Source organism: Bos taurus, chromosome 25 (genome assembly GCF_002263795.3).
Source record: "Bos taurus isolate L1 Dominette 01449 registration number 42190680 breed Hereford chromosome 25, ARS-UCD2.0, whole genome shotgun sequence".
In the NCBI taxonomy this organism is placed as follows: Eukaryota; Metazoa; Chordata; class Mammalia; order Artiodactyla; family Bovidae; genus Bos; species Bos taurus.
In genome coordinates, this window is record NC_037352.1 from 14,051,626 (window position 1) to 14,077,221 (window position 25,596).

General features: G+C 45.3%; 1 protein-coding gene and 1 long non-coding RNA gene across 7 annotated transcripts in view; one reads left to right on the forward strand and one right to left on the reverse strand.

Annotated features, from left to right (window-relative positions):
* Positions 1-25,596, reverse strand: part of MARF1 (meiosis regulator and mRNA stability factor 1) — a 39,493-nt gene that overhangs the window by 7,478 nt on the left and 6,419 nt on the right. The window contains exons 3-22 of one of the 4 annotated variants that reach the window (XM_024984720.2): positions 25,025-25,174; positions 23,569-23,743; positions 22,270-22,496; positions 21,362-21,479; positions 20,626-20,798; positions 18,289-18,714; positions 17,920-18,077; positions 17,673-17,831; positions 16,194-16,356; positions 15,331-15,509; positions 13,840-13,920; positions 11,405-11,641; positions 11,155-11,274; positions 10,087-10,265; positions 8,446-8,666; positions 7,591-7,733; positions 7,291-7,424; positions 5,992-6,194; positions 5,311-5,538; positions 1,816-2,046 (exon numbers count right to left, since the gene is read on the reverse strand). In XM_024984720.2, coding sequence (XP_024840488.1) covers positions 1,816-2,046; positions 5,311-5,538; positions 5,992-6,194; positions 7,291-7,424; positions 7,591-7,733; positions 8,446-8,666; positions 10,087-10,265; positions 11,155-11,274; positions 11,405-11,641; positions 13,840-13,920; positions 15,331-15,509; positions 16,194-16,356; positions 17,673-17,831; positions 17,920-18,077; positions 18,289-18,714; positions 20,626-20,798; positions 21,362-21,479; positions 22,270-22,496; positions 23,569-23,743; positions 25,025-25,174 — 3,705 coding nt within the window. 4 annotated transcript variants of the gene reach the window in all.
* On the forward strand, positions 89-13,719 carry LOC112444307 (uncharacterized). Of its 3 annotated transcripts, none has more exons than XR_009492844.1 (6): positions 89-982; positions 1,128-1,174; positions 1,475-1,535; positions 6,921-6,987; positions 7,073-7,277; positions 8,382-8,501. It is a non-coding gene; the product is annotated as an uncharacterized lncRNA (long non-coding RNA). The 3 variants fall into 3 exon arrangements; XR_003032618.2 differs by lacking the exon at positions 8,382-8,501 and adding an exon at positions 13,438-13,719 and having other exon boundaries at positions 90-982; XR_009492845.1 differs by lacking the exon at positions 8,382-8,501 and adding an exon at positions 13,438-13,719 and having other exon boundaries at positions 90-715.

Consider the following 25,596-nt stretch of genomic DNA (forward strand, 5'->3'; position numbering starts at 1 on the left):
GAGACGCCAAGTAAAATCTGAAAATGGGTCATAAGCCAGGGATTCAAGGACGTCCTCCAAGAGAGGACTACAGCCTTGAGCAACTCTAATTCTGTCTGCAGGTCTCCGGCAGTAGACGTCTGAAGAAATGGTGTGTCAGAAAGCAAGGAAACCGGTAAACTCAGTGAAAGGAGGCAGTGAAGAGGAGAGCTGGCCCGCAGGTGAACAGCGTGGCAGCTGTGGGGACCGAGGCCACCGACCCTCATCTCCCCTGGGACACTGGGATGCGGGCGACGACGTCAGTGTCCTTTCAACAACAAAAGCACAAAACTCTTCTGTCCTCAAGAAAGTAAATAAATCTCTTTACATAAGCCTTTAACATGTCCTCCCTGGAGATCCCTGAGATAAGGGATCTTTCCTACCCTTAGCTGGCCACGGGACGCCTTTTGTCGTGAAATGTTGTACAACTAGTGTTCATGTACTAGTTCATACTTGTTCTGATGGGTGTGCTCAGTGTCCAGCTCTTCTGTGACCCCTTGGACTGTGGCCTGCCAGGCTCCTCTGTCCACGGAATTCTGCAGGCAAGAGCGGGTTGCCATTTCCTACTCTAGGGATCTTCCTGATCCAGGAATTGAACCCACCTCTCTTGCCCTTCCTGAACGAGCAGGCTGATTCTTTACCATGAGCGCCACCCAGGAAACCTAGGTGTCCTTTCCAGATGGGAAACTCACCAGAGGTGGGTTTACAGCCATGGGGGCTGAGGAGAGGGACACCCAGAGCAGGCGGAGTTCTTGTTAAACTGACCTAACAGAAACCTTGCAGAAGGCAGGCGAGGATGACCAAACAACAATGGGAGGAAGTCCTCTCCCAACTGGGCTAGCGGGCCCATCAAGGAAGAATACCAAGGACAAGTATGGTCTAGAAAGTGGTCAAGGGAGCTGATTAATGTTTGCCCGAGGAGACAGCTTTTAAATTATTTAATTATCAATCACGTGGCTATACGGTAACAATCATTTTCTTACATTGCTGATTTAGTTAATATCCTAGCTAGAATCAATTTCTTTGGGGGGACTACATTAGGTTTCTGGTATTAAAGTTACTTCAGGTTCATAACAGAAGTGGTGTGCTTCCTTTTTTTTTTTTTCCAGGTGACCTAGAAGAGGTTTTTAAAAAGTTGGAGTTATTTATTCTTTAGGTGAGCTGAAACTCAGTTCTTAACCCATCTAGTTCTGGCACCTTTGGGGTTTTGGGGGCTTTTTTTGGCCATACGGTGGGGCATGCAAGGATCATACTTTTCCTGACCACACCCCCTGTAGTGGAAGCTCAGAGCCCTAACCACTGGATGCCGGGGAAGTCCCCCTGGTGCCTTTTGTCAGTAGTAAAATTTCAGTGATCTTCAGTCTAAAAAATTTGTGTTAATTGGTCTAAGTTTTAACTTCTTAAAAATCTGGAGTAAATTTGATCTTTTTACTGGGATCTTACTTATCTCTCCTAGGAAATAAGTGACCACCTGGTGACCATCCAGTCAACCTTCCTTTCTGACCTGCATCTGACTGGTAAGTGACTTGAAGCCACCACATAAGCCACCTAATTCAGAAAGTGGTGGCAGCACCAGCATCCAGCCCAGCAGAAGAAAAAGGCACCTCAGTCCAAGGAGCCAGAGGCCGGGGCTCTCGTCCCGGCTTGTCACTTGCTTGGGCAGGGTGCCTGCCCCTGCCAAGGCCTCTGCTCATCTGTAAAACGACCAACCAGCCTAATCTGGACCATTCTGTGATCGAGAGATACCCGAGAGAGTGACTTTCATTACGGTAGTTCCAGAATCATTACCATTCATACCTCAACTAAGTAAGGCAGACTCTTCAGAAGTTCGGTCAAGGTCATGAACCCATATTCACAGGGGTTGAGAGGAGTGCTGTGTGTGCTTTCATAGTGTCTCTTGAGCTCGTCGACAGAAAGGTGGGTGGTTCCCTCCCAAGACATCAACAACACCAGCAGCTGGGCAGTGAGAGCACGCAGAGACTTGCGGTTGATCAGCTGAATCTGTTTGCCAGATTCCATATCAGCAACCTGGGGGAAACAAGAATGCACCTCTCAGGACTCGAGAGATGGCCTGAGTCACACCCTGTTCATCTAGCTTCACACTGGCAAGTGAGACCATCAGAGGTAGATCCGATTTTCTGCAAAACTGAAGTACAGTGAACGGGTTTGCTGCAAGTTCTCAGGGACCCCAGACCAACACTGTGGAGCAACTGCAGAACTTTTCTCTCCTGCCCTGCTGGTCCACGATCAGAAACACCCGTGGACACCACCACTCCTCCAGGAAGAGCCCAGCCCGCTGATGTTCATTGGCACAGCTTATGGACTAAGCGTTGGTGTTCTCAGGGAGCAGGGGGTGGTGAGGCTGCAGTGACCCTCCACAGAGCTGCTCTGCACTCGACTCGCCCCCAAGGGTATGTCCCAGGGACCGGACACAGGAGGTGACAGAAGGCCTTCTCTGCCCAAAGGCAAGCAGCATTCCTCTAGTCCATCAGGAATGAAAACACAGCTGGTGCTGTCACGTCTGACTGTACGTCTACTTCACAATTTTTTTTCAGATTCTCAAGGAGATAAAGGGTTTAACTGGTTCACTGCAGAGGGAGGGAAACCTTGTGAGAGAGAAATAGGTTATCATTTGGGGACCAAACAGCACGTGAAGAAATAGGCATTTGGTGACTGAGACCTGCAGGCCTTGGTTAGGGGCGAGTCTGTGACGTGAGTTGCGCCTGGAGCGTAAACAGGCAGAGCTCCAGGACGCACACTGCTCAGGCACGGGCAGGTGAACCACTGCCCACCCTGCTGGCTGTTTTCCCCTTTAGCTGATTTCCAGCCAGCACCATGGTCAAGATCAGGGGCACTGGTCCCTCAGGGGCAGCGCATGGGGGCAGCACTTGACGAGCCAGTCCAATACCAGTGCGTCTCTGGTGCCGACGCCCACCCGGAGATGGGACAGGAGGCTGGTGGGTGGACTCTGACTCCACTACTGCGGTTATGGATTCAGATTCAGAACTGCAGATTGCCTCCGCAGACCCGGGGTTTAATCAATCAACAGACCCAAGTCCAGGGGACTCTGAGGCATCTTCTTAGATTATCTGCCCAGATCATTATTAAAGATTCCTGACCTAGGGTACACCCTGGAATCACCTAGTGAGCTTATCAAATATGCCAAGGCTCAAAACACACCTGGCTTCATTCTCGAAGAATCACAGAGGCCTCGGCATTCCTCAGAAGCCCCCAGGAGACCGCCGAGTGCAGCCAGGGCGGCACTGGAGCTGCTGCTTCACTACTCCGCCCAACGCCCCAGCTGCTGGCCCTCCTTCATCATGGTTGGTGGTCATGGCTTAGGGTCTTCGATCCACTGAAGACCACCACTGCCATCATCCTGAGCAAACGAACACTTGGGGGCCTGTCTCACACCAGGGCTTTCAGTTTCTCCATGTTCTCATCTCCAAAGACATACTCTTCTACTCTGTTCCACTCCAGACCCCAACCCAGGCCACACTGGAGACCTTATCACTGCCCACTTCCAGAATCACTCATTCAACCACCCCGCCCACCACACACACAGGCATCCTGCATCCAAAGGCAGGGAGGCTGGAGCCGACACCGGGGTGGGAGACAGGAAGGCAATGTGAATGCTGAACTCTGACGCTTCTTCAGCTCTGCCAGCACAGACTCCTATTTCGTCCTGGTTCAGGAGCCCTCACCTTGCTTCACTTTGCTCTTTTATCCATCCTGGCACTGATGGGCCATTGCCTCATTAACATTCTTGTCAGTACTCTACAATCCTTTGTCCCTAGGCCTTTTCGTTGAGCCCCTCTGGCAAGAGCCCACCTTGAACCTTCTCTCCCTCTCTCAGCGGCTGCACTCACCTTGCACGTTAACAGATAACAGCTCTCAGAAGGGAACTCCCTCCTTGGCCTGGTGACACACACCAAACTCACCCATATCTGCAGCTGCCCCACCCCTCTTCCCTTCTGTCAAAATACTAACCTCAGACCTATGCCTCCCTCCACGGAATGCCAACACCCACAATTCCGGCCTCCTCAGGACCCTCACCCCCTCACCCCTTCTCCCCTAAGTCAGTCTTTCTCAGGCAGCTCCTCCGTGGCAGCTCTCAAACACGCCAAGCCTCCCAGACTGGAAAGAAGACCGGCCCCTGAGTTCTCATTGGCTTGCTCAATACCGTGGTCTCGCGCTCTTCTCCATCACAGGCAAACACGCAAAAAAGCTGCCAGTTACCTGCTGCTGATTTCGTGCCTCCTCATTGCTCAGCCCGCTCCACGTGGCTTCCATCTCATGCCACCCTGACGCTGCCACTGCTCCGGCCGGCGGCACATCAACCTGCCTGCACTCAGGCTGGCCCCAAGCTCGCGGGAGTCCTGCCGCACCCACCCTCTCTCGGGAGAGGTGCTGCCAGCCGCCCCTCCTCCTTGGCCTTGGCCATGCCCCCCTCCAGGGTCCTTTCTGTTCTCAGCTGCTGCCTCCCTGCCTCCCATGAAGGGTCTTCCTTCTCTAACTACCCAGCACAGAAACAGACTCCTCCCACAGCTGTGACTGGGGCGGCCACCACTCCCCACGTTTTCCTTCCATTTCTTCCTCCCTGCAGTGAGTTTTCTTGGTTCTGTAACAGGGGCAGCCTGCACACCGTCCGGCTGCTCTGCCCAGGGCTGGAGGGTTGACGCAGTGCAGGCCGGGGAGGAAGAGGCAGCCACCCTCTCCAATTCAGCCTCACCAGCACCCAAGGCAACTCTGAGCCCCAGACTGCTCCTAAATCTACTCCGTAAGTTCAGAAGGAAGTGCTATAGAACATCAAGTAACATACATTGGAAAGCAAAACTATACTCCCAATAAAAATTAAAAAGAAAAAAAAAGCCTATCAGGGAGATGGATCTTAAAAAAAAAAAAAGAACCTGGAAAGGAGAAGAGAGCTGTAATTTCAGTCTCCCCAAAACTCTGTAGACAAAGATCTGTGTAGAAGGATCCAACTTCAGGTCAGCAGGACCGAGACATCTGAGAATAAACACCCTGGGATAAACAGGGGACTGCGTCGGTTCACAGATGTTACTTTGGGGAGGCTGCTAATAGACCCACGAAGGCAATCCCCAAAATCTCCCCCGCCAAACCCAAGTCATCTCTTATGACCCAATAAGGTATTAACAACACAGAACGTGTTGCACAACAGTAGTAAGCAGCGCAAGGTGTAAATACTGAAACACTAAATCATATGCAACTATCCCAATGAGGATTATACCACCACAAACCTCACTCTGTGAAAGAAAATAATCCTGTTACCTTTACGACATGGCAGAGTTTCTGTGTTAAAGCTGAAACTGAACTGACATCGTAGTCTTGGAGACGAAATGTGTAACCAAAAGTCTTAGCATATTCCTTAAGCAGATCTGTCATCATAAGGCAGTTATCTTTTTGGGACCGAAGGAGTTTAACGAACTGGGCAGCTAGAGCTTTGAATCGTTCAACCTCTGTCAAAGTGAGGATCTTCTCTTCTCCACATTCCAATACCTTGGAAAACACAGGAGGAGGAAAGGGAGAATGTTCATGGGATAAACTGGCAAGAAAATATATACAATCAAGAACTAAGAAGCACTTCTGTCCAGTTTCAGTTTTGCAAGGTTAGAAAGTTCTGGAAATTAGTTGCACATGAGGATATCTAACACTGCTGAACTGTACACTTAAAAACAGGCAGACAGGTAATGTCCGTTTTATCACTCACAAAACATTTTTAAGCACTGTGCAGGTCAAAAATGGTTGCTAGCAGGGACTTCCTCAGTAGTCCAGAGGTTAAGACACCACACTTTCCAAGCAGGGAATGTGAGTGTGATCCCTGGCTGGGGAACCAAGATCCCACACGCTGCACGTCACAGCCAAAACAAGTGTGCATGCTCAGTTGTGCAAATTTTCATCCTATTTTATAACTCCCACTTCCAAGGCAAAAAGGCCTAGATTTTCACTTACTTGTAAAATATCAGGTATGGCTTCAAAAAGTTCAAGTAGTTTGGTAAAACCATAGTATGCAAGTTTGCACTGCCGGCCAAAGTGGTGATGGTAAGAGGGGATAAATTTATTAAAGGGCATCCGGAAATGGGGTTGATGCCGCAGCAAATCCACAACATCTTTGGAGAACTGTTTTGTCCTTTCTATTTCATCCTGAGTACGTTCTTAAAAAACAAAACAAAACAAAAAACCCATAAACCACAATTATCTTTGACCCATTTATATTCTCATCATTAGTGTAGTTAGTCCTATGCACTAGACTATAAGAGATACCATCTTTGCCTTCCAAACACAACCTAAAACACTCTCTTCTCTCTTTCCAAATGGCTTTCAAATTTGATCTAGGGCAGAACAGCAGGAAGCCATGATACACACACGCACACATACACACCTATGTGATTTCATTTCACAAGCTAGAAATAATCTCTCTAGCCCCTCCGCTTCCCCATACCCACTCCATATATATGAACATGACACACATACATATATCTGTACTTTTGTAATCTAGAAATCATTTTATTAAATCGCACTTCTGGATATTCACGTACTTTGTTTATTCAGCTGCTCTTCAGTTAAAATTGCCAGCAGCAACAGGTACCAAAAGTTTAACAAAAATACAGGGGAGAAACATTTAGATGTATGTTTCTGTTAAATTTTAAATGAGGATTCTAGAAATACTGACCATAGTCATTTTAGCTTTGAAACACTATGACTTCATGGATTTCAGTGTCCTTCAAGAGCACAGTTTTAGAATGTTCCACAGATCAACATGCGTGGAAGAACATGACTGTACATAGATTTAATTTTTATTAGTTCCCATTTCAGACCTCAGCTGGAACTAGCAAAACGTGAAAGATGAAACATTCATTTGTGTCTTTTTTCCTTCTCAGGTGTGCAGAGGAAAACATCTTAAAAGAGTGAAAAATCAGACAAGCAACAGCCAGGCAGCTGACTCAGGTGGGTAATTACAGCAGAAGCAGCCACAGACAGGCTAAAGGAGACATTTTTAAAAAGTGCTGGTTATGCTTCCCTTTTCCCTTAGAGTGAATTCGGAAAAAACAGCCTGCTTTTCTTCTCAACAAGCGCCTTCCCCTACTCTGAAGCAGCTAGGATCCACCAGCTGGTGGTGTAGAGTTCACGCTGCAGTTTCCATGGCATCTCCAGGAACCACAACGGGGGGTGAGCGCATCCCTGTGTGGTTCCCTGCCACAGTAACCACTGGGCCAGACAACCTCCTTCCAGCAACGGTAAGGCACGTACCTCTTCTGGGGATACAAATCATTGCTTCGCTATCTTGTTGGGACAAGCAGATGGTGGTGTCTGGGATCTCTGATATGATATCAATCAACTCACAAACACCATATTCAGTGACATCCCAGTCCTTTGAGAAACACCTAGGTTTTAATCATGGAGATGGGTGAAGAATGAGAAGCAGTACTTGCCAAAATCACTTTTTAAGTTTTTCCCAAAGAATGCTGAATGGAAAACTTAGATCATTATTCTTAAATTCAGAAGAACAAGTGTCTTAAAATATTTGTTTTTATTTTTTTCTCAACTCACCAATGGTAAGCCTGTGCGAATTCTTTCACAATGACTTGTTTGCTGGCTTGGGATTTGAGAAGTTTCAGTAGATCCTGAGTAAAGCGCTTCACCTGGGCTCTGTGGGTAAGGGTCAGCAGACGTTTGGAGCCCATTCCAAGAATCTGCAAACCAGACGCTTGGGTTATTTACACTCCTAAGACCTTGGCAGAGCCTGACTCTCTTTTTGATAGCTCGTGCTCTCTCTCCTGTTACCGCCCTCAGGGTACAAATCCTTCTGTATGATATCTGCACTTCGAAACACAGGTAGATAAACGAAGTGTGGCTGTCAGAATGAACAACTGCTCACGTGCCTGGGATCCCTTTTTTTCCCTTGCATACTCTTTCCTGAAGTCACATGTTATCAGCCTGGGCAACTGATTTTGTCTCTAAAAGACAGCTCAAATTCTGCAGGCCATGTTTACAAGTGGGAAGCGATTATCACACTGTAGGTTAATAGGCAAAGACTCCTTAGCAAGCACTGTCAGGTTCCAGTCCAGTAACTGGTCTTGAACTCCTTCATGAGAAAGGAAGCCCGTGTTACAGCAGTTCCTATGGAAGAGTTAGAGAGGACTGTGCTGGGAGGAAGGAGGGCAGTCTACAGAGGTGAGAAAGAAAGTACTCCTCAGTGCACTTAAGAGTTCCTTTTAGTTGGAAGCTCACAGCTTTCTGAACAACTGAGAAGACACACACATGTACAAAGAAGTTTTTACGGGATGCTCTGCTCTGACTTCTGAGGAATTAAGTCACCAGCTACCCTGTTTCTTTGGCAGAGAGAGTCAAAGCCACGGAGGGACATTTCCACTGTTAAACAAATGAACTCTCAGCTCTCCTTACCTGCAACACATGAGGCACTGCTTCTAACAATTCGATCAGCTTGGAATAGCCATAGTCCGATACCCGGCACTGCTTTGCAAAATGATGGTGGTAAGAGGGGATGAAGTTACTAATTGGTATGACACAGGATGGTTGGTTCTTCAATAGATCGATCACTTCTCTACTGAACTGGATCAGCTGGGGGTTACCCACAGGACTTTTAGAACGCAGAAGCCAAGGGTCTAATACATATTTGGAGAGAAAACAGGAACATGCAAAAGACATAAAGTATGACTGCAGCAGCAGAAAGAGAAATAACTAACCTCGCGCTCCCTGTGTGAACTCAATAATGACAAATGCACAAGACCAAACAGCCGTGTCAGTTCCCCGCTGCTGTACTCAGGTCCTATACAACCCACAGGATAACCCAACTTCTTTACAGACTGGCGAATGCTTTCCCACTGCTTCTGGAAGTCAAGTCGCCAAAGTGAAGCATGCTTCAATGCAGTGAGAACTTAAAAGAGAGAAGGGTAGTATGGCGAAGGCCAACACAACACTGTGAAGCAATTCTCCTTCAATTAAAAATAAATTTAGCTTTGGAGAAAAAAATCGGGATTCCAAATAAATTAGTTTCAGTTAAAAAAAAAAAAAAGGGAAGAGTAGATATAGAGGAAGTTTAAAGCTTAAATGGTTGTATGTCAAAGAACCATTTGTGATGTCCTCACTAACATACTTTTCTGTAGAAACAAAGTTATAAATGGTAGTTATGCAGGTAGCCCACAAGAGCCTAATTAACAAAGAGAGGAGCTTGCAAATGTTGCCCAGATAACCATGGAAAGCAATGATGCAGAACTAGCATGAGATAAAACTAAGAAACAGGTTTTCGAATTTATCTTGAATGTTCATATAATTAAGACACTGATTATTTTATTTACGAAAGTATAAATAATCAGATGGAAGCCCTTATAAGGGACTAGTGGGCTAATGACACAGGAGAACGGAGAAAGGAAACGGCACAACACGGGGACCTGGAGGGTGTCCGCCTGAGGGGCAAGGCTGGGAGAGGCTCCAGTACAAAAGCTCCCTCGTTTTCCTGACCTTTCTTCCTACAGGGAAGGGGCAGGGGAAGGTGGGAGCTGACGAGGAGGAAGTTTTGGGGGCCAAGGTAACAGTGCTGTTCTCAGGTAACAGGATCAGACACCTGCAGCTCAGGGGTCGCTGAAGCCCAGAATCTCATGTATCTCCCAGATCAAAGGTCCTGGTCCCTGACACTTAAAGAGTTAAATCTATTTTTGCATTGATCAAAGTCAAAAGCATCGATTAGAATAAATTGCTGGAGTAAATATTCAGAGAAAATTCCTTCAAAGATCTGAAACGATTTTTAAAAGGCAAGCCAAACAAGCTTTACAAAGTTAGATAACTAGAGAAGATTTGTAACTGTGGAAGCTGGGTTTAAGAAAAAGTTTTTTAAAAAATAATTTATGCTGGTACTTTCCAAAGTCTAGTTCTGCCAAACCGTCAGCACTCTGGAGTTTTTAAAAGACCAAAGGAGACAACCATGCTGCTTTATGAGGGGCAAACATTGCTGCTATTTGAGAGAAAGGCCAGCAGCCTGTACTGCAGTAGACCGTGGCTTCAAAGGACCAAATACCTGAAACTTACCTGTGTTTGGAGGCGGGGGCTTGTTGTGAATCCACTTAACTACTTTGACGCCATTCTGTGCGGTGGCGATGTTCACACCTGGCACGCAGGTGATGAGGTGCTCCAAGGGGACGCCCCCGCCTCGGTTTTCCTGCACTATTTCCAGTTCGCCAAACTCTGCAGCATAACAATCTGGAAAACTGAAGTGGGGCAGGGGAAAAGGTTAATTAAAATAATGAAAAAACAGAGCACCTGGCAAACAGACGGCTGCTCTTAACACATCCATTAATAAGTAATTTCTGCTAAGATGCCCATGGTCTGGCTTTGAAAGTTCAAATGAAGTCCTAGAGAAGTGATCACTGTCTCTCTTTGGTACCAAAAATTCCATTAAGTTTTCTAGCGAAAGCAAAAGTGAAGTCGCTCAGTCGTGTCCGACTCTTTGCAACCCCGTGGACTGTAGCCCACCAGGCTCCTCTGTCCATGGGATTCTCCAGGCAAGAATACTGGAGTGGGTTGCCATTTCCTTCTCCAGGGGATCTTCCCAACCCAGGGATCGAACCCGGGTCTCCTGCATTGCAGGCAGACACTTTACCCTCTGAGCCACCAGGCAGACAGGGTTAAAAGTAAGGTAACCAGGTTCCAAGTTCAAGCTCCTCTAAACATATTGGTTCAGTGACTTTACAGCAACTTGCTACCATTTTGGCCCCTCTCTTAAGCTTACCACGTGGCCCATGATGTGGTTAAACAGACTAATGAAGGATACTTTTCTCCCTTAAATGTTGAAATCTACAACTATTTGGGACTGTGCACTCTCACAGTACTTGTGCACAGCACTTCCAACCAGCTCTTCTCTGTGGAGGAGAATCTGCCCCAGGCATGCTGATGTTTCTAAAATTCAGCACAAACATGAAATGTTCTTGTTGAAATATTAAGTGAATGAATCCCATGTTAGATACACTTTGACTACAAGTGGTAGCTAAAAACACCAGGCTGAAGCCTGGTACAGTGCGTGATTGGGAGAGGCCCAGGCAGAGGGCAGACTTTCTAGAAAGGGGAGAACGAAGGCATTGCAATGGCTTTGACAGTCACCTTAATAAAGGCACGGTGCCCTCGTGTGTCTGCAGAAGACTATGGACCTGGGGCGCAAACGTCTTCAGAGAGAGAATCACAAAAGGAATCTTGTAAGAGTCTGGATCGAATTCATGTTCACTGCGGAAAAGAGAACAGAAACAGAGAGCTGACATTTCTCAGTGGTCTAAGATGTTCCCAAGGTAACTCTAACAGATGTGCCACGACCTTTTACAGAATGATTGTTTCTCAAAGGAAATGGGTAACATACCTGAAATCCTTGTTGGGACAGTGCTGCCTGCAGACAGGCTCGTGATATTCTAACTCTTCAAATATGATTGGGCTGCAGTTTGTTGAGGAGCCGTCGTGAGACTGGGAAGATCCCAAGGGGCTCTGGCGGGCCTGACTGCTGGGTAAGAGACACACCAGCCTGCCATTTCCTTGTTCACGGATTGCAACCGTATCTGTTAGTTTATACAGATCTGACACATTCAACCTGTGTCCAAACCTAGAAACAAGGAAAAACAGAGAGAGATGCTGACTTAAAGAGAATATTTTTCTTCAGTTGTAGAGAAATGCCTGACCTGTTTAGATAAAGCTCTGTAACCAAGAATGGATCCCTGTCTCTTCGAAAAGTAAAACTGGGGTAATTCTACTATAAATTCATTCACCATCAAACCAATAACACTCAGCACTCCTTGCAATCATCCCGGGCCCGCTGCCCATTACAGTGATTATATGTATTATTTGGTACATGCCCTCCGACCCCACAGTCTCTGTAAATGCCTCACCGAAATTTCTGAGATGGAAAACTATCTGCTGTAACCCCTGTCAACTTGGCCTCCACTTCAGTTCCAAATCCCTATTACCTCTCACCATCTCTGCTCCCCTCCCTCAGAGGTATTCCCCTTTCCAGCTACTCCTCACGTCCACTATGCTTCAGTCTCCTGATCTACACTAGACTGGACTCCCCAGTCACCACTCTAGACTTGTGCCTTTCATACCTGGAACACAGAGGCGCAGGATCTGAAGGCAGACAGACTGAGTTCAAATCCTGATTCTACCTGCAAGACCTTAGTCAAGTTATACAACCAACCTACACCTCAGTTTGCCCGTCTGTAAAACAGGGTGACAATCCCTGCATCATGAAGTGGATATGGGGATGCCACACGGTATACGCGCAGAGAGCTCAGCACACAGCAAGTGCTTGTTCAGTGTCATCCGCTCTAATGGCCTCCTCCCAGTGCCCTGTCTACATGCTCAGACCTCCCTGCAAACGCCAGTCTTAAGTCTGGTCCCCACCCGCCACACTGCCCCGTCCACAGAAGCCCAGTCTCCTCTGTGCTCTCTCAGTCTGGAGCTCTTGCATCTCCTCTGAAATGGAAACAGCTGGTCTCTCGAGAGCTGTCTCTGCTGTTTCACCATCCAGTCTGCCACGCTGTTCCCTGCAGGATTTTCTCCACAGGACTCTTTGGTGTCAGCTTCCAAGTCACCACAGGCTGCCTCCTCCTCCGCTCCAAACCTTGCACCACTTTCTCAGGCTGTCCCCACTCCCCTGAGAGCACTCTGGCCTCTGGGTTCCCGTTGGCTTCCAGGCCCTGGTGGCATTCCACCCAGGTCTGCCCTCTCTCTGGCTCTCCTCCCATTCCTCTGAACTCATCTGTTCCCAGGTCTTCCAAGATCATCTTTAGGCAAACAACTGCCGTATCTTCAGAGCTGACTTCTTTCTTGAAGGAGACTCTACATGTGTAGAAGACCCCCTGAACTCTCTTCCCAGACATTCCAATTGCTCCCTAAAACTCGGATGCCCAAAGCCAAGATTAAAAACTTACTATACCTCCTAAACAAGCTTTCTTTCTTTTCTATTCCAGCTTAACCACATAACCTTTCCCTCAGTCATCTGGGGCAAAAAACTCAGAATCAAACTGACCTCTACTTTTTGCCTTGCCTGCTACATAAAACTAGTTACTAAGCCCTATTTCACGGGCACCTGACACTTCTGTGGGGTCTGGTTCCCCTGTTCTGACAGTGTCTGCTTAGAGCCGGGACTGGTCCCCACGTTCCGTGTCCCCCTCCCCCAGTTCCCTTCACTCCAGCTCAGACACCATCCCTGCCTGAAGCCTTCCCACAGCTCCCCTGCCCGTCCTTTCTCTGACACTTCAGTGGCTCCCACTACCCATGCAATCAATCATGGCCAAGCTCCCGGTTCCTTGCACCCTCTGTAACCTCAAGGCATTTTCTCCTTTGTAAGGATAGTTTTCTTTGCTCTATACAATAAATGGTGACTGTCTTTTTCCTTTCCAGACACACACCCCCCACCCCAAAAAGTGGGCTGTCTTCCCAGCTCTGCACCCTCCACTTCGTTCCACTGGGATTTGCTGAGTGTCTGCTGAGCGCTGAGTACCGAAGACTCAGTAGTATTACGTCTGATCCAGTACCTGCTGTCCCAGAGCTTACAGTCTAGAAGGTGCCTGAAAACGTTGACTCAATGAATAACAGAACAAATCAGCCAAGTGGAAAACATACAAGTACAGCTTTAGGGACTGAGGTCTAAATTTACTAAAAATAAAAGACGTTTTTAAAATGTGTGTTTTTAAAACTGGACTTTCAACTGTCTTGGTCTTACTTCCTCCCCTAAGAGTTGCTACCAGTGTAAGTCGCCCATCAGCACTGGCTGGATCAATGAAAGCAACAACCCTCACTTACTTTTTTTCATAGATATCTGTAAATTTAAAAAGAGGCAGACAACAGGCAGGAGCATCCTGAAGAATGGACATTGTTTCTGCGCTGCAAGAAAAACGGTTAGCCCATTAGAGAACAGATGTCTTCCTCTCTGTTGCAAATTGTTTCTAAAAACAAGAGTTCATTAACACAATGTATACACAAAATAAATACACTCATTTATTCTCAGAGTTTGAGCTTCCAGAAAAAAGAATGGACTTTAGGAACACAGCAATTAAAAGAATATTTAATCATACACTGGGACTTTTATCAGACTCAAGCAGAGATTTCCACACTTGTGTATCAGAAAGCAAAGGGCAGATGAGCCAGTCTCCTGCCACAGTGTAGTTCTATCAGAGAGATGGGAGAGGACTCCCCACAGCTGAAGATATACAACTGAATACACTTAAGAGTGACTGGCTCTGAGCCATAGGATTATGGATGATTCTTCTGTCCCCAGCCTCTTTTATGTTCCTAAAATTTCCAAATTTTCTTCATTGAGTATTATTTTTATTCGGCAAAATTAAAAAATAACTTAAAATAATGGTGAAGCTTTGACTTGTCTACATCGTGAAATGATTACCACAATCAGTTAAGTGAACATCCATCATCTCATCCAGATACAAAATAAAAGCCAAAGAATGCTCCCCCTTGTGATGAGAACTCTTTTGATATACTCTCCCAACAACTTCCATGCACGACGGCAGTGTTAACGGTATTAATCATGTTGTACATTACATTCCTAGTACTTGGGTTATCTTATAACTGGAAGTTTGTACCTTTTGATCACCTTCATTCAATTACTCCCCACCCCCCACCTCTAGCAACTACAAAGCTAATCACTTTTTTCTGTGAGTTTGCTTGTTTTTTTGAAGTGTAATTGGTTGACAAAGGTATATTAGTTACTGGTGCACAAATCATTATGCTGTACACCAAAAACTTAAATAGTGCTCTACATCAAAAGCGTATCATGAATGAAACCATCACCAGACTCCTAAGATTAATCTAATTATAATGTAGATGTATGGGGCTGGGTGTCTATTTGACATTGAAGATGTACCTGCAAGTTGAGAGCATAGAACTTTGTAGATTTACCCCTTATAGATAATCTACCTTCTATTAAAATTGGAAGGTAGTATTCCAGACTTTCTAGGCTTATAAACTTTTGCTGTAGAGGTCCACTATTTTTAGAACCTGTTCTGGATATGTGGCATATTATTTTACTCTTAAATGCCGGCCAAGATTAAGCTGAGATTCATCTCTGATTAATGACTTGAACGAGAGTAAATTATTCTAGTTAGCTTATTACTAACTTCTACCTTATTTCTAACTCTATCAAGAGAGTGGAGGAAAAGCATTACTGCATATGTGAGTATCACAAGAGGGTTGGGGATGGAATAAAATCTATTTTTACTATTTCCAAAACTGTTTCTGGACCAAAAATAACATTTTTGAAACAAACGGCTTGTTCTTTACCTCAGTAAAGAGAGTGATTTATTAGCAGCTCCTGTGGCAAGTGAGACCAGGATTTTCTTGCTGCCAATTTTGTATCTGTGGAGGCTATTCACCGCACCGATAGCTTCTTGTAAGTTCTCCATCTGAACCACAGCTTTGAGCTGATAATCTGTGTGGGGGCTGAGCTCAACACTCTTCACCTGCAGTAGTAAAAAGAAAACAGAATGCCGATCTGCCAGAACCGTGTCCTCTTGAAACTGAAGGTCAATCCCTAAGGAATTCGCTTGTGGACTTCAGTGCTGCCGTGAGGGAACCTGTCTCAACACCGCACTTCCGCCGACCACAACGGAAGCAAGCTAGGATGGGTGACCTTCAGGGATGTGACACCAGCCTGGCTGGCCTGTGCTCTGGCACACAGAGCTCGCCAAGACACACCGGGTCTTCTCCAGATCCTGCCAAAACTGAGGCAGAGCCAGTTTAAGAACCAGCAAAAGGTGCATTTTTTAGCAACCTGCAACTAAAAACTGAATAGACACTGTAAGATGAACAAACAGAAACAGCCAACATCATTGTAGAATCCTGTTTCTGTATTTTAGCAGCTGGAGCTAACTAAAATCCATCAGTGTTTTATTTCCCAGAGACCCACTAAATCCCTGCCTGGGACCACAAGTATGTCTCTGACAGGCTTCTCGCTCCCTGGGGCTGGGTCCTAAAAACTGAACATACAGCACCAGCACAAGGAGACCCGAGTGAAAAAAGAAGGTGTTCAAACCCGTGAAGCAACGGTTACAGCCTGCCTGTGGTTATGTGTGGTGCGTCAAGCGCGCGCATCTTGAAATGCAGCAAGGGGAAGAACAAAGGCAGCAGAGACAGTGAAAGCTTACCTTGCCGTGCCTAGAAAATGCTTCCTGCATGAGCTGCTGCAGCTCCTTCCGGGACAACCTGTAGTCCAGGTTGCTGATCTGGACGTCAACACCATGAGCGAATGGGTCTGGGCCATCGGCACCAACGCTTGAATGTGCAGCGTTGAAAGCAAGCGGAGATGCTCTGTTTAAGAGGTTTGGAGACAGATTCCTGCTTAAAACATATGGAGTGAGGCCTAACAACTGTTTAGAAATGTTTTAAAAGTGTTATTCTATTTATTCAGTTTATGTCATTTAGATTTTGCTTGAAACTATGTTAAAAACTGTTTTCCAAAATACAGTTTGGTTCTCAAACGTGCTTTTTCTTAAAACATTACACTGATTGGACTCTTTCTCAGAAGTACTATCTGTTGACACCCTGATTAACCACAACAACAACAATTTTACTTATCATCAAACATTCTTTTGTTGGATTATTTAAAGCTACAGGAAGAAACTACAGGCAGGGCTGATGAGTTCATTTTCCACTTTGGGTATTTATTCTTAGGAAATCAGCCTGTGATACTAATGTCAGCCATTTACCCTCTCCTCAGCTCTGAAAAAGCCAGATATTCTTGCTCATATGTTGTGGCTTTTCTCCCTGGGAGGAAAACTTTTACACCAATTTGTAGACACCATTTTACAGGTTCAAAGTCGCTTTCAACAGTGAGTTTTCACCATCCCAGCAGAATAAATACAATGCTAGTGGGAGCTCATGAGACCGAACATGACCTTACGGCTCCTCCTGTTTTCTGAGCTTCCAGAATTACTCAGAGTAAATTCAGAAAGCTTAAATAAGGAGTTACACAGATGGTTACAGTGGTTTACAGAGACCTTCGTTTCCCAAACAGCTTCCAGTAATTACCCCATGAATAAAAAGAACGAATGCATGTCAGTTTAGGCCTCTTTCTCAGTCTGATGAAGTAATAAGGGCGTAGTAAAGACACCTTAATGTGCCCCCATCACTGGCCAAGGACTCCAGGACAGGCTTCTCTGACCTCAGCTTACCAAGACTCCCACATGGAGGATGGAGAAAGGCAAGAAGCAATGCCCCCAAATGTTACCCAAGGAAAAAGGAACTGGAAGAAGAGAGGTGGAAGCTTTCTCTTTTATTTTTATTACTATTTATGGCTCAAACATTTTCAATTTGTAAAATTTTTACTCTAAATTTTTACTGGAGAAGTAAGGTTGCGTTACAATGTTGTGTTAAGTTTCTACTGTGCAGCAAGGTCAGCTGTCCCTTCTTATTTTGGATTCCTTCCCGTTTGGGTCACCAAGAGCATCAAGTAGAGTTCCTTGTGCTGTAGAGCAGGTTCTCATTAGTTACCTATTTTATACGTAGTACTAAGGTTTCTCTTGTAATTATGCACTTCTGTACTGCTTGAATTCTGCTGAATACACAGATTACTTCATAAGCCCTTCTACTGCATACAACCACTCCACGGATCAAGACCCACTCACCGAGAAGACCAAGGCTGAGCCGTGAGCAGGGGACTCACTTGCCTGGATGCGATCAACTTGCTAAAAGCAGACGGGTAACTCACTTGGAACAGAGTCTCCTCTTTCTCTTTCTTCTCCACAGGAGAACTGGTGACACTGCGGGCGCCGAGGCTCTCTTTCCTGGTGGAGGGAAACAGTGCAGGCAGGAGGTCACGCGCTTCCCTTCACAGCAAAACACGCAGCCGCGAGGGAGAGTAGCGGGACCTACTTGGGATTGGTTTTGTAAACAGATTCTGCCAACCCTGGGGCTTTAGGTGCGGGCGCTGCGGCACTTGAGCTTCTGTGAGGAGGCGCCCCCAGCCGCAGGTGGCCTTGCTGGGGCTCACTGCTTCGAGTGCCAGTCTTCGACTCCAGGCGGCACAGCTCCTTAAAAGAGACAAGAGCAAGGGAGTTTAATAGTTAAAGTCTCCAAGACGTGTCAGACCTTGTACAGGAAACACCTGACTTCAAACAGCCTCGAAAATATAGGATAACAAAAACAGTACAGACACATCAAAAGCAGGTGAGCATGTAGAACGGAGAGCCCACGAAAGCAAACCTAGCATAAACTTCAGAAAGCAAGCGGGGTCACAATTACCTGTAAACTTTTCACGTTGGCGTTTCTGGTAGCAGATCCAGAATTTGCCTGCGACCCTTTTCCAGGTGCGGCTTTGGCACTGGAAGGTGACTCACTTATGTCTTTGATGAGGCACAGTTTTGGATTCTTAAGTTTCTTGGGAGACTTCACTTTATCAGCAGTTGCGTTTGAACTCTTGGTTTCACAGAGTTCGCTGCTTTTTGGAGTAAATGACACGACGATCCTGTTACCAAAGACGTCTTCATTTTCCATCCGCTTCAGAGCCCGCTCTGCGCTGTCTCGGTTTATGAAGCGGAGGATGGCGCTGCAGCCTGTGATGTTCAGCACTTTCCCGCCACAGTTATCGGACAGGCGTCTGAGCCTGTTGCTGATGCTCTTGCCGTCTTTGTTGGCCGGTAGGTTATAAACGTAGAGCAGAGTGTGGCACTGTGGACACAGAAAAAGTGTTAAAACAGGTGGACTCAGGGGCCCACGCTCAATTACAAAGAACAATGATCTCCAAACTACAGTGACCTCGGGGGAGGGAGAACAGAGACTTGCATGGGAAAGGATACACGTACTTAGACTGAAAAACACAGAGGGAAAAAAAAAAAAAGAAGAAATGTATCTAAAATTCTCACTCTGGTGAATTAGAAAAAATATGTGGCAAGATTTAATGTTTTGAATAATCAGGTTTTTTTTTTAATCATAATAAGGATCTCTACAATGAATGGGTAACCTCTCACCTAAGATACTACATTTGACTTAAAGGCCTTTCAGATTAAAACAGGGAGTGCCAAACAGAAACAGAGGGAGGAAATGTACCTACAGCCAGAAGACATAAGGAATAACAACAAAAGTCAATTAGAGGTGCGGCTCCAAAGCCTGAAACAGGTACTGCCAGCCGCAGACCATCCTAAGCGTGTGTTTATCTTGGGCCGGGCCCTGACCTCACTGGGTACCAGGGGCTGCAGGGGCCAGCACTGCAAGCACCTCAATCTGGAGGCAATCACGGAAGGACCTCCAGCGGCTTGAATTTTTTCCCGAGGTGCTGACTTCCTCCTCACTAAAATGAAGAGGCTGGGTGAGATCATTCCTAAAGTGCTTCCATAACTCTCAAGTTATTAAAGTATGTTAAAACTGCATTTCACGAATGGGACTGCCTACCCTTCTGGACCATCCACGCTACAGCTCCTTTCTATTATCATTAACGTGTGTCAGTCGCTCAGTCGTGAGCAACTGTGACCCCAAGGACTGCAGCCCACCAGGCTCCTCTGTCCATGGGATTCTCCAGGCAACAATACTGGAGTGGGCTGCCATTCCCTTCTCCAGGGGATCTTCCTGACCTGGGGATGGAACTCGAGTCTCCTGCAATGCAGGCGGATTCTTTACCATTTGATCCACCAGGGAATCCATATATATTCTCCAAACAGCTTAAACACAAGTTCAGTGTCCCAGTAAACATCTTATCCTAAATCAAGACTGTGAGAAATGCTCGTCCTGCTGGAAACACGTGCACATTCTCCTATTAAGTGGCTTATCAGGGTGACAGGTGTAGTGCCCACTACTCCCGATTGTGCTCGTGCATGGCAGGGTCTGCAACCAGAGAAGACAGGCTCAGAGACCAGCTGGGGCTTCAGGATTAAGTGCCGCAACTGTACAATCATTCTGCTTATTTGACTCCAACCACACCAAGATATGCAAACCATATTCTTTACCCTTAAAACTTGGGCAAAAATAGTAATAACTCTCATTCCGTTACTGCCATACACCTCACACAAAACACTGCTAACTGGCAAGTGGTTGTCAGTAAGGTGAATCTAAAAGTCAGTTTCCTGTATTTTGAAAAATGTAAAAGCAAAATTCACACACTGGGTTTCCCTAGTGGTACAGTGGATAGGTATCTGCCTGCCAGTGCAGGGGATGTGAGTTTAATGCCCGGTCCAGGAAGACTTCACATTCCATGAAGCAACTAAGCCTGTGCGCTGCAACCACTGAGCCCGAGTGCTGCAGCTACTGAAAGCTGAGCGCCTGGAGCCTGTGCTCCGCAAGAGAAGCCACCGCAATGAGAAGCCCATGCACCGTAATGAAGAGCGGCCCCCGCTCACTGCAACTAGAAAAAGCCCACGAGCGGCAACAAAGACTCAGCACACACACAAAAATTAAAACAAAAAATTCACACATATCAGTTCTCTATATATTTGTAAGAGAATGGAAAGTTTCTAGGCCTATTTCAAAATCTAGCCGGCCTACTACAAAGAACACCCTCACCTGGGCTTAGACATCCATAATGGAGGACTGTCTTGAATCTCCACAATCTTAACTAGACTACAGCAGAAAGAACACAAACCCACTTACTGGCATTTTTAGTGGTAACCTGGGGGGCAGGTCAGAAATGAATTCTTCAAATCTGATCAGCTCGTTGGCGTGATGCAGCAGTGCTTCTGAGGCCTGGTTTTTATGGACCAAAATTATATGGAAGCCATGTCTGTGTCTCAGGTCACTAAGTTCCAATGCGAAATTGACATCAGCTGAAAGACAGAATACAGCCCACCCCCATCTCCACAGATTAGAAACACTTGACAGACAGGCACCTCTTATAACACCCACTGAGAAGAAAGGAACAGCAGGACTGTGTTCCAAGCGGCCCCCCGACCCCTTTTTAGAATAGGGACACATTTCACATCAGAAGAATTAACATGGCAAGACAATTTTACCATAGACTCATGCTGAATTCGCAAGACACATTATTTTTAGTAGTAAAAAGGAACAAATATTAATGTTCTGGGGAGCACCAACTTCATCTTGGATTTTTCTTTTAAATAAGCAAAATGGAGCCCAGGACTAAAACAAACAAAAAAATTACATTTTCTTTAATAAACTTGGCCCTGCAAGAATCCTTACTCAGATTCCCCAGAGAAAAATACAGAAATCCATGTAGTTCCTTTTCTTTTTTTAACAGTTTTCAAAAGTAAGCATAAGCATGTCCCATGTATTTCAGCATCTTTGGGGGCACATTTTAACATATTCTGGCTTCTATGATAATTCACACATAGAGAGTTTAGCTGAAATTAGTAGATGTTTCTACACTTACTTGACACAAGAACCACAGTGGCGGGAGCAGTGTGAGTATTTGCAAACCTTCGGAGGCTCTGGCGGAGCTTGTCGTCAGCAGCGTTCTTTGCAGTAGCATTGATGTGGGCGACAGTTACCTGCATGAATTTATAATAAGGAGAGATGAGAAAAAGCTGAGCTTAGAAAGCCACTACACATTCTGCCCACATCCAATAGACAGTTCTTGAGGAACCTTTGATTTCTATTGCCACTCAGGGACGGAAAAAAAAAAATTACAATCAAATCTCAATAATTTCACATTCAGTTCTCCAGACAAATTAACTGTATTCATTATTACCCCTACTTTCATCTCTAATCTCCTGCTTTTGCACTTCATCCATTCCCCTTTCAGAATAGAAAGTGAAATTTTAAGCAGTTAAATTAGCTCTCTCTAGCATCTTTTGCCAACAATGTGTGGGTGGCAAAGATTTGATATATGATTAAGGTAAGACTCGGGGCTGTGTTTGATGTTATTAGCTTCCAGCTTAAGAGAACAGACTTTGGGGTCAATCTGGATTTAAATCCAAGTTCATCCACTTACTGGCCATGTGATCTTAAAAAAGTTGCTTAACCACTTGGGTCCTTTCATTTGTAAATTCCAAATAATAAATCCTACGAGCATTCACAGAGCAGTTATAAAAATCAAAGGAAATGATACATATGAAATCACTATACTAGGAAAGCACTAGTCACATGTAAGCAGACTTGCTAAAAAATCAGACATGATTAAATGATTTCAGTTACTTAAATAAATCATCTTTTCCTAATTTATTTACAAACTTAGCACAAACACATTATTAATAACAAATTTTCAACTGGAGTTCTTAAAAAAAAATCATGTGCTTATTCTTCTACTAAGATAAAAAAGAAAAAAGAATTTTCATCTACCTGGCAATTATTCAGCTCTTGAATAACTTCTTTATTTTCTTTACTGATGTCACATACACAAATGAATTCTGCTTCTCTGTGGCCTTTAAAAAACTTCTCCCGGATTCTCTGTACAACTGCAGTAGCTGAGCGGCCAGAAGGGACTGAGCAGTTTTCAATATCCCAAAAAACCCCAATGGGGGGTAAGTTCTCTAGCATCTGTCCTGCCAGTGCAACTTCTGGTGACCCTTGAGAAATGTGAACACGTTTGATTACACACAGCAAAAAACAGGTTAAGATATTAACGATAACAGGTAGCTACCTGTCCTTCCCAGGGGCATGAGAATGAAATTATAGATTGATGTTAAATTTAAGGATGCCAACCTCACTGGCTGGCCCAGTAGACAACCCCAAGTTGCCAAAGTATCTCTAAGCGTTAATTCCTCTTTCAGGAGAGAACAAATCCAAAGGTCAGTGTACTTCAGGCCCACAATCAATCCATCATAAAGCATGAGCCATCCTCACGCTGACCGGGTATGCTCAACACTAATACACAGGTGACAGGACACTGCCCTCTGGGGCCCAGTGTCATGCTGGGCCCACACCTCACTCAGTGTGGGAGAACAACGAGAACGAATGGTGAAGGTGTTATAGCCCTTGATTTTAATGACTTTTAACACTGCAGTAACATCTGATCCAACTTTTGAAAAAATGTTTTTAAAAGATAAAGTATCATAACAGCTACTTTTGGGGGAAATGATCTTAGGTTTTCAAATACTGTTTTTTTGTCAGCCATTTCTAAATACTAGTTATGTCTGGGCAACATAGAACATTAAGTTGACACCAAGTCCCTTCCAGCACTCATTTCTCCTCATACACTTCCCGTTTTTCTATACACAGCTTCTGATCTCAAATAGCCCCAGCTCAACATAAATGGCAACTGACCTACTGGTCTATAAGGGTAAGAAGATTTTTACCAACAGATGGAAATGGAGACACACACACGTGAGTTTTAGAACCACAAGGAATCTTTTAAAGGCAGTTATATGCAGTGTGGGTTTCCCTGGTGGCTCAGAGGGTAAAGCGTCTGCCTACAATGCTGGAGACCTGAGTTCGATCCCTGGGTCAGGAAGATCCCCTGGAGAAGGAAATGGCAACCCATTCCAGTACTCTTGCCTGGAGAATCCCATGGACTGAGAAGCCTGGTAGGGTCGCAAAGAGTCGGACACGACTGAGCAACTTCACTTCACTTCAAATGCAGTGTTAGTATCAGATTATCGAAAACTTTAAATATGCATTTTATACAATACTGTCATTTACCAAATTTCGAAGCAGCTTTGCCTAGACTGGTTGCCAATAACAACGTGGTCTCCTTTCCCATTCCTTTGGTTCCACAGCCATTACACAGAGGAACAGTAACAGGTGCAGTCTGAGTGTTTGGAGGTGGTATATTTGGCCAGACTTTAGCAGCATCAATTATACTATTTCTTGCTGGCTGTTTTAAAATTTTTTAAAAAGAGGAGGAAGTTTCAGATATATTATTTCAGAATGTAAAGAATTACACATAACAACTGAAAATACATTCTAAATGTTTCTCCTTTCCACCTGCTAACCTGATAAAATGTATTTTCAAATCACCTTTCCCAGAACTACTAAAGCATAAACTCATTTCAAAGTGCCCTGAAATGATCAGGGAAGATATTCACATAATTAGACCTTTATATTCTGGGGCATGTGTCTGTTACAGTAGAAACCCGCAGACACACTTCACAAAAAAAGGAAGTTAAAAGTCTTTACTTGAGCCCAGGTGTGATGGAGGCCAAATTTCAAGTTCCCCCAATTACTACAAAAGGACAACATGCAGCCATCTGTATTACATGAATGGGTCCATGTATCAGGTGAGCATTAGCTTTAAGAAATTCCAGTTGTGCTCCAGCCTTTAAAAACAAGAGAGCACAAGTCTTTGCCAAGCTAGGCTTCCATGTAGGAAACAGATTTATTACAGGAGACTCTAAAAGCATGAACCGAATAATCACACTACACTTTTCTCAACAGTCCCTCCCGTTGTACCCTTTGCTTTCTTTCTGAACTTTTTCTGAAAAGAAGTTATGCTGATGGGGTGAAAAATCCCACACACAAAACCAAGATTGTTTTTCTTTTAAAGATAAAAGTCATTTTATTTTTAAAAAGTCATTCCTCAAACCTTAGCTGCACCCAACATAACAAATAAAAAGATACACACCTTGCTGAGACAGTCTTCGCAGTAAAGTGAGCCCTTTAAACAAACTGGAGGTACCACATTTAGGTGCAAAGAGTTGGTGCATAAGTGAGGCGTGAGCTCCGACTGTGAAACGTGTTCTTCCACGTGCCCGGGAGCCCCGCTTGTGAAATCAGAACAGGGGAAATAGCCCGCAGAGGAAGGACAGCCCTGGAGAGCCGGAAACTGATGCAGCTTGTGCACGTTCCCACGGCACGACTGGAAGTGCAGCTTCCCACAACAGGGCAGGTGCTTGCAGGAAGAGAGGTTACTTTCTAGACACATGCTGGGAAAGTCGCTTGCAACGCCGGCCAAGGTGTTCCTAGCTGACGCATTCTGGAGTGGAGGTGCAGACTGGAAAGCAAGCCCTGACCCTACCTGACACGTGATTGTCCTGGTGCTCTGCGAGTCTAACAGGGCGCCCGGGGGAACCAAGCTACCAGCCCCTCCGCCACTGCCACCACCAAAACGCACTGGCGAAGTGGAAGGGTCATTAGTGCAATGGGCACAGCAGCTTACTTTGGGGACAGTTGAAAGCTGTACTTTAGGTTGCTGAAGAGAGTGGATATCTGGAAGTGGGACTGCTGGGAAAAGTTTAGAGCCAGCATGAAGGGGAGATGGTACATCCTTTAGTTCCACAGCAACTTTCTTGTTCTCCATGTAATCTTTCTGAGGAAAGAAAACCAGAACACAAGTTAATTTTTTGAGGCCGGTGACTTGGGGTTACTCACAACTGACTGCATTAAAAACAAACACTGTTCAAACCTTATTTAATTTACATCACTCGATCATAACCACACAAATGGAATGGCAGCTAAAACCAGGAGCGTTCTTCAGTGGGAGGTGAACACTGAAACAGACAACTAAAATTAAGACTGTGTCCTTCCTGACTTTTAAGAGACTGGGGGAGGAGGTCTGTTCACATATTTAACAAGCCTGGTTAACCATCCATGTCTCACTGGCTTCCCTTTGATAACTTCCCCTTGCCTCTCAGTGTCTTCTGCAGACAAAACAGGTGGTATGAAAAACAACAGTCACAACAGTATTCACTAAAGACAGCTTATGAGCAAAGCGCTTTAAGGAAAATACTA